At 40.5% G+C, this 15,425-nt stretch overlaps 1 protein-coding gene across 1 annotated transcript in view; it reads right to left on the bottom strand.

Annotated features, from left to right (window-relative positions):
* GTF2I (general transcription factor IIi) overlaps positions 1-15,425 on the bottom strand; it is a gene marked incomplete at its 3' end in the record, with an annotated part of 83,754 nt that overhangs the window by 31,905 nt on the left and 36,424 nt on the right. The window contains exons 10-13 of the mRNA XM_082008666.1: positions 9,573-9,632; positions 8,772-8,828; positions 5,830-5,892; positions 3,595-3,696 (exon numbers count right to left, since the gene is read on the bottom strand). Coding sequence (XP_081864792.1) covers positions 3,595-3,696; positions 5,830-5,892; positions 8,772-8,828; positions 9,573-9,632 — 282 coding nt within the window. The remainder of the gene's footprint in view (positions 1-3,594; positions 3,697-5,829; positions 5,893-8,771; positions 8,829-9,572; positions 9,633-15,425) is intronic.

Raw genomic sequence — 15,425 nt, 5'->3', positions numbered from 1 at the left:
CACAGCTTCTTAGCTGATAAACATGTCTTGAGCTCAATGTTTTCTGTTCCTGTGTCACTTCAACCTTGTAATACTTCCCCCTTCAACTCAGCTGTATAGCCAGGTGAAGCTCTTTCTGATTCCAGTACAACCACCGACTGCTTTTTTTTTTGTTGATCTGCAGAACAACGGCTTAACAGCAGCTTTACCAGTAAGAGACAAGAAAATATGAGCCGGAATTTACTGGCCTAAAGGGGAAACCCTGCTTTACTCAGCAGAGCTGGTGAACGTGCATGGATGGTTCTGACAAGGGTTTTGAAGGGCACCTGTGTGACTCCAGATTGTAACCCAGAGGAAACGGTCACAGAGTCGAGATCCCTTCAGTTCATCAAGCTCTGCGGCAGACTCACCAAACGATCTCCTCTAAACTCAGGCCGGTTTCTGTCCGAGGGAGAACAGCCAGAAAGAATGTCATACCATGTTACACAGCAATCGTATAGAAGTATGTGGATAATGCTGTTCTCAATATTGGTTGTTGCTGCAATTTTAGGAGAATCTGCTCCTGCCCAGCCTGCTCTCCCTCTGCTTGTTAGCATGCTGGCGAGAGTGCTCCTACGTCAGCCGTGAAGTCGTCAAGGCTTCGTTTTTCTCAGTTACCAAACCCTACAACCAATGGCCGAATACTCCACGTGGATCTTCTCAAGCAACTACTTCCGTGCCCCTCTCCCTCGAGTGGAAACACGACAGGGATTAATAATCAAATACAACACAACACAGGCATGTTTATTTGGAACGGTGGATACACAGAGAATAGGCAATTGAAAAAAAAAAAAAAAGGTCATAATCTGGCTCATGTTTTGATCAGCACACTCTTTTTTTTTTTTAGCTACTTTTGTATTTTGAGTAAATTGCCAAGCTAGGCTACAGAGATATTTCAGAATTCAGAGGGGTTATCAGGTAACCAGCATGATTTTTCATCAGATTGCCAGCATTATTAACCCCTTGGATTCAGATCAATGACTGTAAAAACATTCTTTTGTCACACACTTCACGCTCATGTAGCAAAGTTGAAGACCTGCCACAAAGCTAAACTGATACTGTGCTTTGGTAATCACTCACTGCAGAGCATTTTAGTTTTCCCGTAGGCACCAAGGTAAGTGGTGGTTTCCTCCTATTCCCACATATACACCTTCTGATACATGGGAAACACCACCCCAGTTAAATAACAACCCTGAAAACTTCTCCAGCTCATCCACAGTCTCTTCAATTTACCCGACTCTCTGCTCCTTGGGGACGTGCTCCAGGTAACATCTCCTAGAGCGGGGGCAACCTGAAGAGCGCCCACAGAGCGATGCTCAGGTACTAAGCACGTGCCTATTCCCATCAACGTGCCACACAGTACTCTGCGGGGAAATAAAATGGAAAACACACAGCAACTCCAAGCGTGCTGCAGGCTGGCAAAACCTGCGTTCAACGGCACGTCAAAATGGGGAAACACTACACACACTTTCCATCACTGTCATAGTGAGACAACAGCTAAGGGGACTTTTTTTCTAGTAAAATGGCATGACAAAACTGCAAGACACAACTTAAAGCTTCTCAGCTGTTGATAAAATCTCTAAGCAAACAAAAAAAACATTGTGGGAAGAGATTTTTACTGACAGTGCCAGTTCCTTTCAGCAAAGACATTTTAAACCTTAAATAGTTGGTTCAGAAATATTTTTGAAATCCAACCTCCATTCCCAAAGATTATCAATTTCTATCAAGCATTTTACCAGACGCTTTTCATTCCTCCTACTGGTTACAATTATTTTGTTTTCCACTTTGTTTTCCTGTTTCCACGAAACTAAGAGCACAGCACATTATTCACCTGATCTCTCGTTCAATCAAGGCATACAGGAAGTCCCTCCAGCACACAGCTATCAAACATCTGGATCTCAGTGTTACCTAAAATGCTGAAAAGTCCTTATCAGATGAGACGGATTTCTCTCCCTAGCATCTAGACCTACTTTCCAGTCTTCTGAGCGCAAGTGCCTTCGTCATTCTGCAGCTATTCATGACAGAATTAATCACCTTTCTCCTGTCCAATTATCTAATATCAGGCTTCATTAGACAAAGGTGCAAAGTCTTCTGAAATGTCCAAGCAGCAGCACTGCAACTACCAACAGTTGCTCTTTTTTTCATTACAGCAAACGAAGTCTGTTTCTCTAAAGCTTCTCACATTCATTTTGTGTTTTAACCAGATCTTGCAACCCATAGAGAAATACCACTTTCTGTAGGTGTACCCCAAAAGTGAATATGAGGGGCAATAACCTCAGTACAATTTAGGAAGCCCGGGAATAAAGATCTCTGAATAGCCTGCGAGCTGCAAAACACTGTAATCTAACTGCACAGCAGGTGGTTAAGAGCAAAGTTTTCTTGAGAACAGCCCAGAGAGATAATCTACCAAATCAACTCAGAAGCAACAGCGAGCAGGTAAGCTGTAAGCTGTTCTTTAACTGGTGTTTCAACATTGCAAGCTCAACTCAAACTTTTATGATCCCAGTATTTTATTACCTTTGCTCTCCACAGCTAATCAAGCTCACTGTTTATTCCCTTCAAACACCGCTGGCCTGCCAAGCCTAGATGCTGTTTTCTATTAAGGGAATATATTCTAGCAAAAACTTCTGCAATGTTAACTGCTCCATCTTCTCCACTACTAATGTTGCCATTATTTTCTCTTGACCCAACCAAAACTAACTAATGCCTCATGTGGAACTGCCTATTAGTATTAATGATCTTTGAGATCAGAGCTCTCAACAATGTTTTATTAAGTTTCACAGAATTAGCATGAAATAACATGTTTCACGCAAAACAGATGTCAGAAGAGGTTCCACGGGGATTTTTCAATTGACCTCAAATCCCAGCGTTCCTAATAAACATCTCAAACACTGCCAAAGCACATATTCCTGATTGCGCAGAACCTTACAGAAGTACACAGATCCATGGGATATCTGCCCAGAAACCAAACCAAACCAAGAAATAAAGGAGAGGTAGGGAGCTGCAACAACTCACATGGGAAGTATCTTCAACCAGCATAACTACAGCGTGTGTGGATGCATTTCTGCAGTGAAAACTCTGCTTAAGATATCATGACAGAAGACTACCAAAAAGACTCCAACTTTTTGTGTGTCCACAGGAATCGAGGCAGGCTACTCAGCGTAATAGAGTCATTCGGTTACCGTCCCAAATGTGGCTCCCTGCGTCACATCTTCGTTGTTCACAGCACATATCAAGAAAGACCAGCTAGACAGGCTCCCGACCTCCGGTTTGCCATCATTCCGTACACTAGTAAACTCAGTTTTATCTTCTTGTCTAAGAAATCAGCTGACAAAAATCTAGACTTATTTTTATTTTATTAAATTACCTGCAGTGTCTATTTACCTGGTCACTTTGAATAATGAGAAACAACAGAGGTAGCCTACGATGACGATTATACAGCTGCAATACATCTACAAAGAGCTCCAGGCTCTTAAATGAATATTCACACTGGTGTGCCTCACTCCTGCACTGTGAAACTGTCTAATACCTTTTTATAAAACAGAGAAACAAAATAAACTTTATTTTTTATCTTACCAAAATTGAACTCTCTCACTTTTCTTCTCCCAGTATTGGCAGCTTCACTAGCTGACTCGGTGTTCTTTGGCCTCTTGTTCGGGGGTAAGTAATCGTCATCATCTTAAAGAAACATAAAAATATCACTGCTTTAATGTCCAGAGAACTCACAAGCAATGTTGGAACTGCTTTGAATTTCAAAGCTCTAATGCAAGTATTGAGCTGTGGTTTATCAGGGCATCAAATTTTGCAACGAATTACTTACCTGAGTAACTTTAGAAAGCTACTGGCCTGTGTAGGAACAATTTGCATAACAGAGCAAGCACAAGGCCTAAGATAGCAAAAAGCAAAGCTTCTTCTGTACTTTCTAAGGGCAACGAAGCTGGTGAGGGGGCTGGAGCACAAGTTTGATGAGGAGCGGCTGAGGGAACTGGGGGTGTTCAGTCCGGAGAAGAGGAGGCTGAGGGGAGCCCTCATCGCTCTCTACAACTACCTGAAAGGGGGTTGTGGCGACGAGGGTGTTGGTCTCTTCTCCCAAGTAACTAGTGATAGGACAAGAGGAAATGGCCTCAAGTTGCGCCAGGGGAGGTTTAGATTGGAAAACTTTCTTCCCCGAGAGGGTGGTCAGGCATTGGAACAGGCTGCCCAGGGAGGTGGTGGAGTCGCCATCTCTGGAAGTGTTCAAAAAACATGTGGATGTGGCGCTTCAGGACATGGTTTAGGGGACATGGTGGCGCTGGATTAATGGTTGGACTTGATGATCTTGAAGGTCCTTTCCAACCTTAGTGATTCTGTGATTCTGTGTTCTGAAACACAACTGGGCATCTCATGATCATAAAATGACCATGCAACCGCAAAAGAAATCAAGAAGTTGTGCAGACATAGGCTACATTTTTTATCTAATTAGAAGTATCCATCCACTAATAAGTCTTGAAACACAGAACCTAAGTTTTATCTGAAGAGCTCAAAGGTGCTATACCCGGTTTCAAACCAATGTAAAACTGATGGATGCAACTGAAATTCATTTAACAGGTCAGCCCTACCTCAAACACACACAAACAGACAAGGGGGCAAAACTGCAAACCCCAGGTATTTTTCAGTGAACTGCTACTTAGCCAGTCACTTCCCAATCCAAAACACTATCTTCCCTACCAGTTAATGAGTTTTTAAGACTGTCCTGTTACCAAATACCTGCAACCGTAGAGAAAATGAATGGTTAAAGCAGACAAAGAAAATTAAAAGTTAATTTCACATATAGAATAGCATCTGCCCACCAAGAGTATAGCTTACTTAGGAAGAATAATATTTAATATTGATATCCCCTGCACCTATGCAGTTGTTCTATATTCTGTTAGAGAAAACCTTTTCAGAGCATTTTTACTTTTGTGGTAAAGGCCTTTACGTACACACAGAACTTAATGACTATTCTCTTTGTTACCTCTTCTGTTGAGGTAATGTAAGAATTATTTTACTGCTGAACTATAAAAAGGTAAAAGTAATGCCAGAAGTGTCAACTCTGTCCTAAAATGCATTGCCTAATTTCTAAATTGCTAATTTGGGGGTCTTAATCTTACGCATTCCAGAAGCAAGTATTACAAAAGCCAATCTCAGAATTGTTTTAAAGCAGTTACAGGACATGTAATTCACAAATACAAGAAATACAGCTGACTTCCAATCAACATCCTGGCATGAAAACAACAGGGACACTGGTTAGTGGCTTTAGTGCCATTTAGATGAAAAAGGGAGGTAGTAAGTATAAATGTTTGTATCTCATATCTATTGCTATTAGACAAATAAATTGAAGCTTTACTTACACCACCCGTAACACATCATTTCTGTTACGGTACAATTCTTCCCAGAAGCTAGTGTTAACCAGAAATTTTATATCGCTACAGTGTTCTTATAAAAGAATGTATTCTTCAAAACAAATTTTGTAAAATCTTCTTAAAACCTAAATTAACAGCTGTTAAATAATGAGTATTCTTCATTATCAATGCTTGAAAAATACGTGAAAGATGCAAATCTCTGTCACACATAATTTCAAAACCAGCCCAGTAAGTCCAATATGTTTCTGTATACTCTGGTTCTGTAAAACTTCTGGATTAGATATGTTTACTAAGCAGTGCATGATCCAAACTGCCGTCAACACTGGCACATAATCCTATTTATTCAGTGCCAAGAAATGCAGGTATTGTAAAACATTTTTTGGACCTAAAAATGCTCAATGGGTTGAAATCAATGAAGTGGAGAACTAACCTTCAATGGTGACCTCGACCTCAGGGTCCTCACTTGCTTCTGAAGGAGCGTGCTGGGAGGAATCTGAAGGGGGAAAAACAGGACTGCTGAATGATGGACACAGAAAAGATTTTTAACTAAATACAAAATCATGGAGTGTTTGAACTAACACTTGTCAAAGCAGCCCCTTGGCTCACTGAAACATTTTGCATTCACAGCGTTCAACAACAACAGAAGCAAAGATGTTCCACCATAAGCCTTTAGGCAATTCTCGACGAGGGTAAGGAGGTGGGGATTATACTCGCTAAATTGCATCTGCAGCAGTGCAGGGTTGGTGTTAATGACAGTAGGAAATTCCTCATTCTTGGCTTAACAGGATTAATACAATCATAAATATTTTTCCCTTTGTTATCAAGGATTACTGAAAATATAAACAAAGACTGTGTGCCCCTACAGATGATACATTTCTTTACCATTTATACAGACTCAGTTGTTGCGCTATAATGATTTCCATAACAGGCTGCAAGGCCAACCGTGAAAAATGAGAGGGAAATTCATAATCACAAATGCTTTTGTTGGGGCAGTCTGTACCAACATAATAAATAGGATTAGGTCTCTCCATACTTGGTGGGAGAAAGAGCAATTTGCATTTAGCTGCAATAAAGTCAAAAAAAAGTGAAGCCCATTATATTGGAAACTATTTCAAAACTAAGTAGCAATGTATAAAGGAATATATTTGAATTATTCTGGCAGAGCAATGCTGAGGTTGTGCATTTGGAAGAGTATCTTCTTTCAGATCTCTGTAAACTGGAAGTATGATCACTTCGGGAGCAAGTCTGAAGGAATGTCCCCGTTCCACGGCTCTTCACGTGACGTCAGGTATAGTAGAGATTCAGCAGTATCTACTGAGGTACCTTAATTGAATTATATTCGAACTATGTCAAATATGTCATCTAGCTCATGGAAAACATAGTATGGTGTTTTGGTCTAATCCAGAGTGCATGCTGGGTAGATAACTAGTGAATGCAAAGCACAACAAAAGGAAAGAATCAGGAGGTAATGATCTTTTAGTAGATGTGAACATAAAGTACGGTCGTGAAAATAACTATTGCATCAACTGATCATTTAGAACCTTTTTTGAGAGCATCAGAAAAAGTTAAAAAAAACAAAACAAAACAACAAAACATTTTTTTGAAATTTAAGAACAGCCACAAAGATTGGCAAATGGTCCATCTAGTCCAGTACCAAATCCCTGAGAAAGTCGTAATTAAGAGAAACATGCAAAAATGTCAAAGCAGATGGTAACAAAGTTCTGGAAGAAAACTCCCAGATGGGACATTTCTTTTTAAGTCACATTAAACCAACTGGTTTAAACACTAAAGTAACTCTGTTTTAAAACAAAGTACTGTCATCACTAGGTGTTTTCTGATCTTAGGTAAATACCCATAGCTCCTAAGCAGCAGCCTTCTTCACAGTTCTAAATGTCCTTCACTGGCACTGTCTCCAGTTTCACAAATTAATTTAAAACAATTTCTTTTGACGCACATATCCGTGACTTCCCGATGGCTGAATTTCAATGACACCATGTCCCTCACTCATCCAATCTCACTAAGCCTCAGACACCTTGATCAGCTACAGCTGATCTGAGGGGTTCGAGGCGCACGTTGATTTTGCCACTTCCATTTTCACCATCTTGTCAAGGTTACTGGAGGGGAAAAACAGTGAAAACTCCCAGTGATATACACCAAAAGATACACGCGCACATCCCTCTGATGTTTTTCTTTGCAGAAAACAATAATTTCTGCAAATCTTCTGCATCACAGGCTGAAGCTTTCAGGCAAACTTTCTGAAGAACTTTAAATGCCTATTATATGTATTTCTTTAATAATAGTTAGAAGGATATACACCAAAGTCTTCATAAAATCCAAACATCATCGATTTTTCTTTCATACTCATTTTTGTGAGGATCAGCATAAATAATTTTATTTTACACAATCCAGACAAGACTGTCTACAGTGCATGCCTGTTTAAACAATAAATGAAATTTAAGTTAGACTGTTTCCTGCAATTTTTATCACTACCTGTAGACCTTTTCCGAAATACTAACCTTCACGAACAACAGGTTTATTCTATTTAGCAAAACCAGGCCACAACTTGCAGCATCTCTCTTACAGAAACTTGTAAAGGAGAACAGATTTGAGAAAAGAGTGTGTAACAAAACCATACTCTGACACAAAGAGCCACACTCACCATCTGTAGCTATAAAATTCTACATGGTCAAAACCAAAGCAAAGCCAGAGTCTCAGCCATTTCGGATCACACTTCCCTTCCCTCAGGCTCTCTCGTCAAGGTCAGGCATAAAGCTCACGGCATTATGTTTAGGAAAACAAAGCATCTAGATTATTTCTTCTCAAGTAAGTAGAGTTAATAGTGCAGTTAGCAAGAGCAAAGAACTTCATTCTCCTTTATCAAAAGAAATGCTTTTAAATTTCATGTAATGATACCCTTAGCTATGGTGATGTTTACCTTCAAAGCAAAACTAATGGGATTTGCAAGAATGAGTATTGCCCCTAGTATAACTTGGCTGTAACATCCAAAAAATACTCACGACTCAGGTTTGAGAGTCAGGTGCTTAGAATGAAACCAGCTGCAGAATGATGTTCTTTTAATATCATGTCAAAGCATTAAATGTTGGGTGACAAGCACCTTACAAATGCAATTTATGATTTCAAAGAATGACGAGTCTCATCACAACTTGCTTCTAGTAAGCCACAAAGTGGCATGATTTGGGAGATAAAAAACAAAACAAAAAACCCCAAAAGCCAACCTTGTGGAAATGTGGAAGGAGAATGGTTGGAGAAGTTGTACAACTTTAATTAAGGTGTCATCTTTTCAAATAGTTCTGTAAAAAAATATCCAATGATGTTAAATTATTCTCATGAAAAACATTTCATATCTCTAACCTTCTACCTGTATTTCCACATCTGTTCCTTCACTGCAATCGGAACCCTGGTGGCTTCCTTTAGACAAATATAGAGTAAAAAAACATACCGTAATAAAAATACAAAAGGAACTTCTAACATCAACCATTCAAAGCCAGGATTTTCATAAATGAAAAACACAGAACTATAATGGTCACATGAACAATATACTCAATTTCTGAACCTTAAAAATTCATGACAGCAGGAGCACTCTGACCTTATAAAGAAAATCAGAGCTTGAAATGCAGATCAGTATTTTCTAATGTTTGCAAATGGGCAAAACCGTATTTTTAATACAAACTGTAAGAAGCTGGAAAAATTGTACAATGTTGGAATATATTTATTTCAGATATTGTTCAGACCCAGTAAGCTTCTCCTTCGACTAAACACAGACTTTCCATATACCTTGTTCTGTATATACTCATTCACCTCACACACAACTGAAAGAAACGATCAAGTTTGGTTCTTAAACTTTATAACCAATTACAAAACAGGCTGAATTTCATGAGAAACACAGACTCACACGTTCATAAATTACTACTGCTTTAGAGTGATCAACCTGCTGTTCCTTTTTGAATTTAGAAAAGAAAGGAGATTCCCTTCTATATGTCTCTCTACTTGGACACTGGAAAATTAAGGCAACTGAAATTTTCAATTCTGTTGACGTTTAAGTTCCAATACTCTAACTCTTACTTCATATCAAGGATGCAGAGCCCTGAAAAGTAAAACTCACACATTCAATGTCCAAAACAGATGTGAGAAAAATACAATTAAAAGACCTACCTGTGTAACTTTTTGCAAGAGCAATTTTTTCATCCATCTCTGATGTTTCGGAAGGGCCTGCTTGGGAACAAAAAGAACAGCTTTTAAATTGTGTCTCACAACAAGCACATTTTTCCAGTCCATAGAGGAATTTGCCAAATAACTCTTAACTTCATCTATCATATGCTCATTTCATACTTTCTGTAACGTTGAACTTAGGAACTGGGTGAAATCTGAAAAATCTATAAATCCTTACTCATCCAGTTCAACAGAATAAAAATGTTGAGGGGCTAATGGCAGGGGTGTGCATTTCTTGGATTACTGAACAGTCAGAGACTCAGGCAGATTAGCAGGTTTTCAATTTTTTTGTGTTAATAAACGAATTTTAAAACTTTAAATGTTGATGGTGCTACCCTTTTTCAATGATTTTTTAATCAGCTAAATCTTTTTCCTGTTTGTTAAAATTTGTATTCCTAGGGAGTCCTTTTTGAGTTGAAAATTTCTACCGGGACTAAACAGGCAAATTCAGAGAGATTAAAATAATTTACGACACTTCAAGGCTGTTTGCTTTTCGTCACATCAGCTCTTGGATGGCTACACCCGGCCTGCTTTAAAAAGGCGAAAGCAGCACACAAACGACGCTTAAAAGATTAAATTAACACCCCTAAAATCCTACTGCTTAATGCTTTGGCACTCCTGCAGTTACACTGAAAGAGGGAAGCGCTTACAGCACAAACGGCCTCACGCTGAGCAAGAGCTCAGCTACTCCACAGAAACAGGCCAGTTTTACACACCTACGCCATGTGTGGCACACGAGAACGTATGGGACTAACTGGAACTGCAGGATTTGGACTAATTGTTCTGTGTAAACGGAATCGTTTCTGTATTCCTTTGCGAAAGCAATCTGCAGAAGATCATACAGCTCCCCAGAAATTACGGCTGCTTAGAGGTAGGTTCAAAAGTGGATCAACAGCGAATGTTAATAACTTCACAATAGAAAAAGCTACTGTTAACTAATCAGGCAAGTAAAATATTTTAAAGTCATTTCATACACACAGTAGGTAAGAAAAGATAGAAAGGACCGTTGTCACAATCAGACTTAATGAGTACTGCAGTAGACTGAAAGTACATATACATCAAATACTATGAGTTATTCAAGAAAACTAATATTTAGGGATTCAACTTTTAAGAGAAAAACATGTTTATCAGGTGGTTACGATAACGTTTGGTTGAGGGTTCTGCCAAATCCGATTGCTCAGATTTTCAAAGGGTTTTCAAGGTACAGGATTTCAGGCGAGGAACCGGTACCAGGTCCTTTGTTTAACACGCATTTCTTTCAGTAAGTGCTGCTTTAACCCACTCCTGCCACTTCTCCTCTGGTGAAGTTTTTTCCTCTCTGTCTGTCTAACTCGGAGGAGCTCCCCGCTTTGGTTCAAAACACAGCTCCAGAAAGAGTGGTGCTGGCAGAGCCGAGACCGACGTCCAAAACCGGGAAAAAGCCGAGGGAGGAAAAGCAGCAAGGCAGAAGCCAGAGACGCCGGCGGGGCTCCAGGCGGCACGAGAAGAAATTCTCATCCAAAGAGCGTGGTTTGCAACTGTTGTGGGTGAGTGGGAATGGAGCACAGCCTCCCTGGGTGTGCTGGAAAACGTCTCCGTGGACTAAATTTGCTTTTATTTACAGAAGCGTATTCAAAAGTATCGTTTCCTAAGAACTCTTCTGAATGTGCCGGTCTTGTTCAATATCTTTATTGATGATCTGGATGAGGGAATCGAGTGCTCCCTCAGTAAGTTTGCAGATGACACCAAGTTGGGTGGGAGTGTTGATCTGCTGGAGGGTAGGAGGGCTCTGCAGAGAGATCTGGACAGGCTGGATCGATGGGCAGAGGCCAACTGTATGAGGTTTAATAAGGCCAAGTGCCGGGTCCTGCACTTTGGCCACAACAACGCCATGCAACGCTACAGGCTTGGGGAGGAGTGGCTGGAGAGCTGCCCGGTGGAAAGGGACCTGGGGGTGCTGGTTGACAGCCGGCTGAACATGAGCCGGCAGTGTGCCCAGGTGGCCAAGAAGGCCAACAGCATCCTGGCCTGTATCAGCACTAGTGTGGCCAGCAGGAGCAGGGCAGGGATCATGCCCTTGTACTCGACACTGGTGAGGCTGCACCTCAAATACTGTGTTCAGTGTTGGGCCCCTGACTACAAGAAGGATGTTGAGGTGCTGGAGCGTGTCCAGAGAAGGGCAACGGAGCTGGTGAGGGGTCTGGAGCACAAGTTTGATGAGAAGAAGCTGAGGGAACTGGGGGTGTTTAGTCTGGAGAAGAGGAGGCTGAGGGGAGACCTTATCGCTCTCTACAATTACCTGAAAGGGGGTTGTGGTGAGGTGGGTGTTGGTCTCTTCTCCCAAGTAACCAGCGATAGGACAAGAGGAAATGGCCTCAAGTTGCGCCAGGGGAGGTTTAGATTGGATATTAGGGAAAATTTCTTCCCCGAGAGGGTGGTCAGGCATTGGAACAGGCTGCCCAGGGAGGTGGTGGAGTCGCCATCTCTGGAAGTGTTCAAAAAACATGTGGATGTGGCCCTTCAAGACATGGTTTAGGGAACATGGTGGCACTGGATTAACGGTTGGACTTGATGATCTTGAAGGTCCTTTCCAACCTTAGTGATTCTGTGATTACAACTCATAACGTGCTGACACACAGAAGCATGCATCCCATTACAAGCAAATATCCTATTATAAGCACATATTTTCGTGTTTATTCCTTAATTCAGAAATCCTGACAGGATTGTTTTACCTATAGTCTCTAGATTGCATGATCTTCATGACAATTGTGACACAAATAAGAAAGGAAAAATAGGAGTCTTTCACATGTTCAAACTTGAAGAAAGATTTCTCTAGTTAAAGAGATACACTTACTAGGCTTACAGCCCCTGGGATTAAGCACAGAGAATTCAATCCTCTCATCTTTAATGGCAATAAAACCTACAGTACATGTAGTAAATCCATCAGATTTTTATGTGACCCACACAGATTACTTTATGAAACTTGAAGCTTTATTGTTTCATATTATGAAGCTTTGACATAGGAAAAACTGGTATGAAAAGATTTGTTTCAGAAATTAAAAAGCATAAAACAATATACTCTGCTAGCTTAATTTAGTAAAGACTAGAAAATGAAATTTAAAAGAATTCTGAAAGTTCTATCACCAAGAGATATTAAAAAAAAAATACATTTCCACTTTACTGCATTCATGCACGTTACAGGCAGATATGTACACATCACATTACTAAGAAAAGCTAAAACCAAGCGTGGTAAAACCATTTACTTACACTGAGTTCAAATCCCTCAGCCTCAGTTTCTAATGGATTATGTCCTAACACTACACAGCCAAGTCTGTGCCGCTTGGCCGAAGGAACGGGTTTATCATCTCATGGATTAGCATCGTCACCAATGCTCATTTTTTGGGTCTTTTTTCACTACACAGATGGCAGCAGTGTGAACAATATGTAATTACCGGTGTAATATCAGAATGCCTTTAGGAAGCACAACATCACGCTTTCTTGTTTTCTTGATATATACTTTGGAATTTCTTGGTTTAAGATAGTATCTACACGCAGAGCCTTACATTATGGAGGTCAGAGCACTGCCAGCCTAGCTTTACCGTTTTAGCCCCATGGACGTTACATCTAGTATTCTGGAAGATATCCAAAGGAGAAATATTTTGTTGTTAGAGACACACTGAAAGATGTTCACGACTTTCAACATTCCAGATTGAGAATAAAAGCACGGTTTACTTTCCCATTTTGGGCTTTTTTTCCAGCAGAAGATTCTTTTCAATCTCATTTGGTTTTGGATGAACGTGCTATATTTTAACTGCCTCTCTCTAACATTTCCAGAAATTCCAAAACTGATAGCACTGTTCAACCACATGATGCTTTAGAGAGAAAAGATTTTAGGCAGTTGTTTACTCACTCTAAGTGGTTTTTAAGCTAAACCAGTCAGTTCATGAGACAGCAGTTTATATGCTGAACCAGCCAATTCACAGGACACATTGTTTACAGCCTTTTCCTTCTGCTTCCAGCACTCTTTGTGTTAACTTCAAGGCATCAGTGATAACTGAAGACTTGCATCCACAAAATTCTCGGGACAATATGCCTCTTTCAGGAAATGTTTGGTCCTTATTCAGCAAATTACTCAGTTCTGCATGGTTGAGGTCTCAAAAAAGCCTTGTTTTACTCTGTGCTGATGGAGAGGATTGAAATGGTACGTGTCCCTGAGGAATTTTCTTAATATATTCCTGCTTCTTTGTAAATTGGTAAAAAACAAGTATGTATAGCTCTTAATTCTATCCTGTTAATTGATTCAGCTTTGTTCTTATTCTGGCGCTGACGGTATTTTGACCTCATTTTTTCCATGAGAAGTCTTTAAGATAGCCTTGGTCTTGTGGACAGCCTTCCCAGTAGGAAGCCAAGATGTGTGTCTGTTACTGTCCAATACATTTACACGTCAGTTAAACAGTCTCCTGACTGCAAGGAAGCTAGGAGGATTTATGGGCACAGAAATGTATTTGCATTAATATAGTACAGGACACACGCCCTCCTGTTTGGCTTTAGGATCAAGCCTTGCACATACCCAGCTGGTCTGATGCTCAGGCTGAAATGCCCGCCGGTGCCTCTGCAACAGCCACGGAAACAGATCTATTCCCCCAGCATAGTAATATGCTTAATCTAAGAGTACAAACCACATTTCAAGGACTAAACCACGTTTCAACCACTAAACTAAGAAACTGCATTTTAACTAACGTTTCTTTTCTTAAGAGCCATAACAACCGGTACTTATAGATTAGGTATATGCAGGAATGTTAACTGTGATAGCTGGAACGCTCCACTATGCATTATTTAGTCCTGCAGATCTACGTTCAGTCCTCTTGCTCATTTAGTCAACAAAATCTGGACCTTTCTTCCAGAACAGGTTGTCTTTGGTGTCACTCAAAGCATTTAATACTTCACATTTGTCCAGGATACTGGAAAAAAACCACCCACTGCCATACTGCTAGTGCCCACTAATGGAAAATTGCTCCTAATACTCTGACAAAACACCCACATGAAGTTTTTGATGGCTACAGTCCCTATTTCCCGGTCTTACTGTGTACTGCTAAAATACTTCCAAATTTAGTAATTCAGTATTAACTTATGGCAACATCCAAATGCTGCAACCTACTACAAGATAATAAGAGATGAAAAAGACGACCACTTACAGGTATAATTTTTCCCCCATTTGATTAATGGGAGAATTTTGTGTGCCACCAAGGCACGCAGCGCTTTGGTCAGCATTAGGGATTCATGAGAGGAAGCAAACACTCACAGAAAAACAATAACCGTGAAATTTCACCGTAAATCATTTTCTCCACGGAGCCCTGGGCCCGTTGCTGCTCTCTAACAGTTAAGTTGTTTCTTCTCATAAATCGATAAGCCCGGCTTTTGCTGTAGGGTATTTTTAGTAAGAACTACGACCCTAGCCATTTTCTTTATTTTGCAGAGCGTCTCTACAAAGGCAACGCTTGGACAGACTTGCGTCATCCCTCAGGAACACACCTCAGGATAACGGTACTTTGCAAAGGGTCACTCCTCTGCACAGCATCATCATGCACACACGAACCCCTCTATGCCTCTTGAATCTATAGCTCTCTGCACTTTGTACAACCTCTGGCTTCAATCTGAGCGTCAGCAACTCGAAGAAACGAAGGGGAAGCTGCTTTACTCTGGGGAAGGAGGCATGACTTGACACGGTAAGACCTCTTTTAGCTCACAGCACCCCATCGCTTCTACCAGCACAGACAGTTTTGCCTTGTTTTAAATACAAGTTTGGGGGGCTACATA

The sequence above is a fragment of the Phaethon aethereus genome (genome assembly GCF_964289735.1).
Source record: "Phaethon aethereus genome assembly, chromosome: 19".
In the NCBI taxonomy this organism is placed as follows: domain Eukaryota; kingdom Metazoa; phylum Chordata; class Aves; order Phaethontiformes; family Phaethontidae; genus Phaethon; species Phaethon aethereus.
This window is presented reverse-complemented; position numbering and strand designations above follow the sequence as displayed.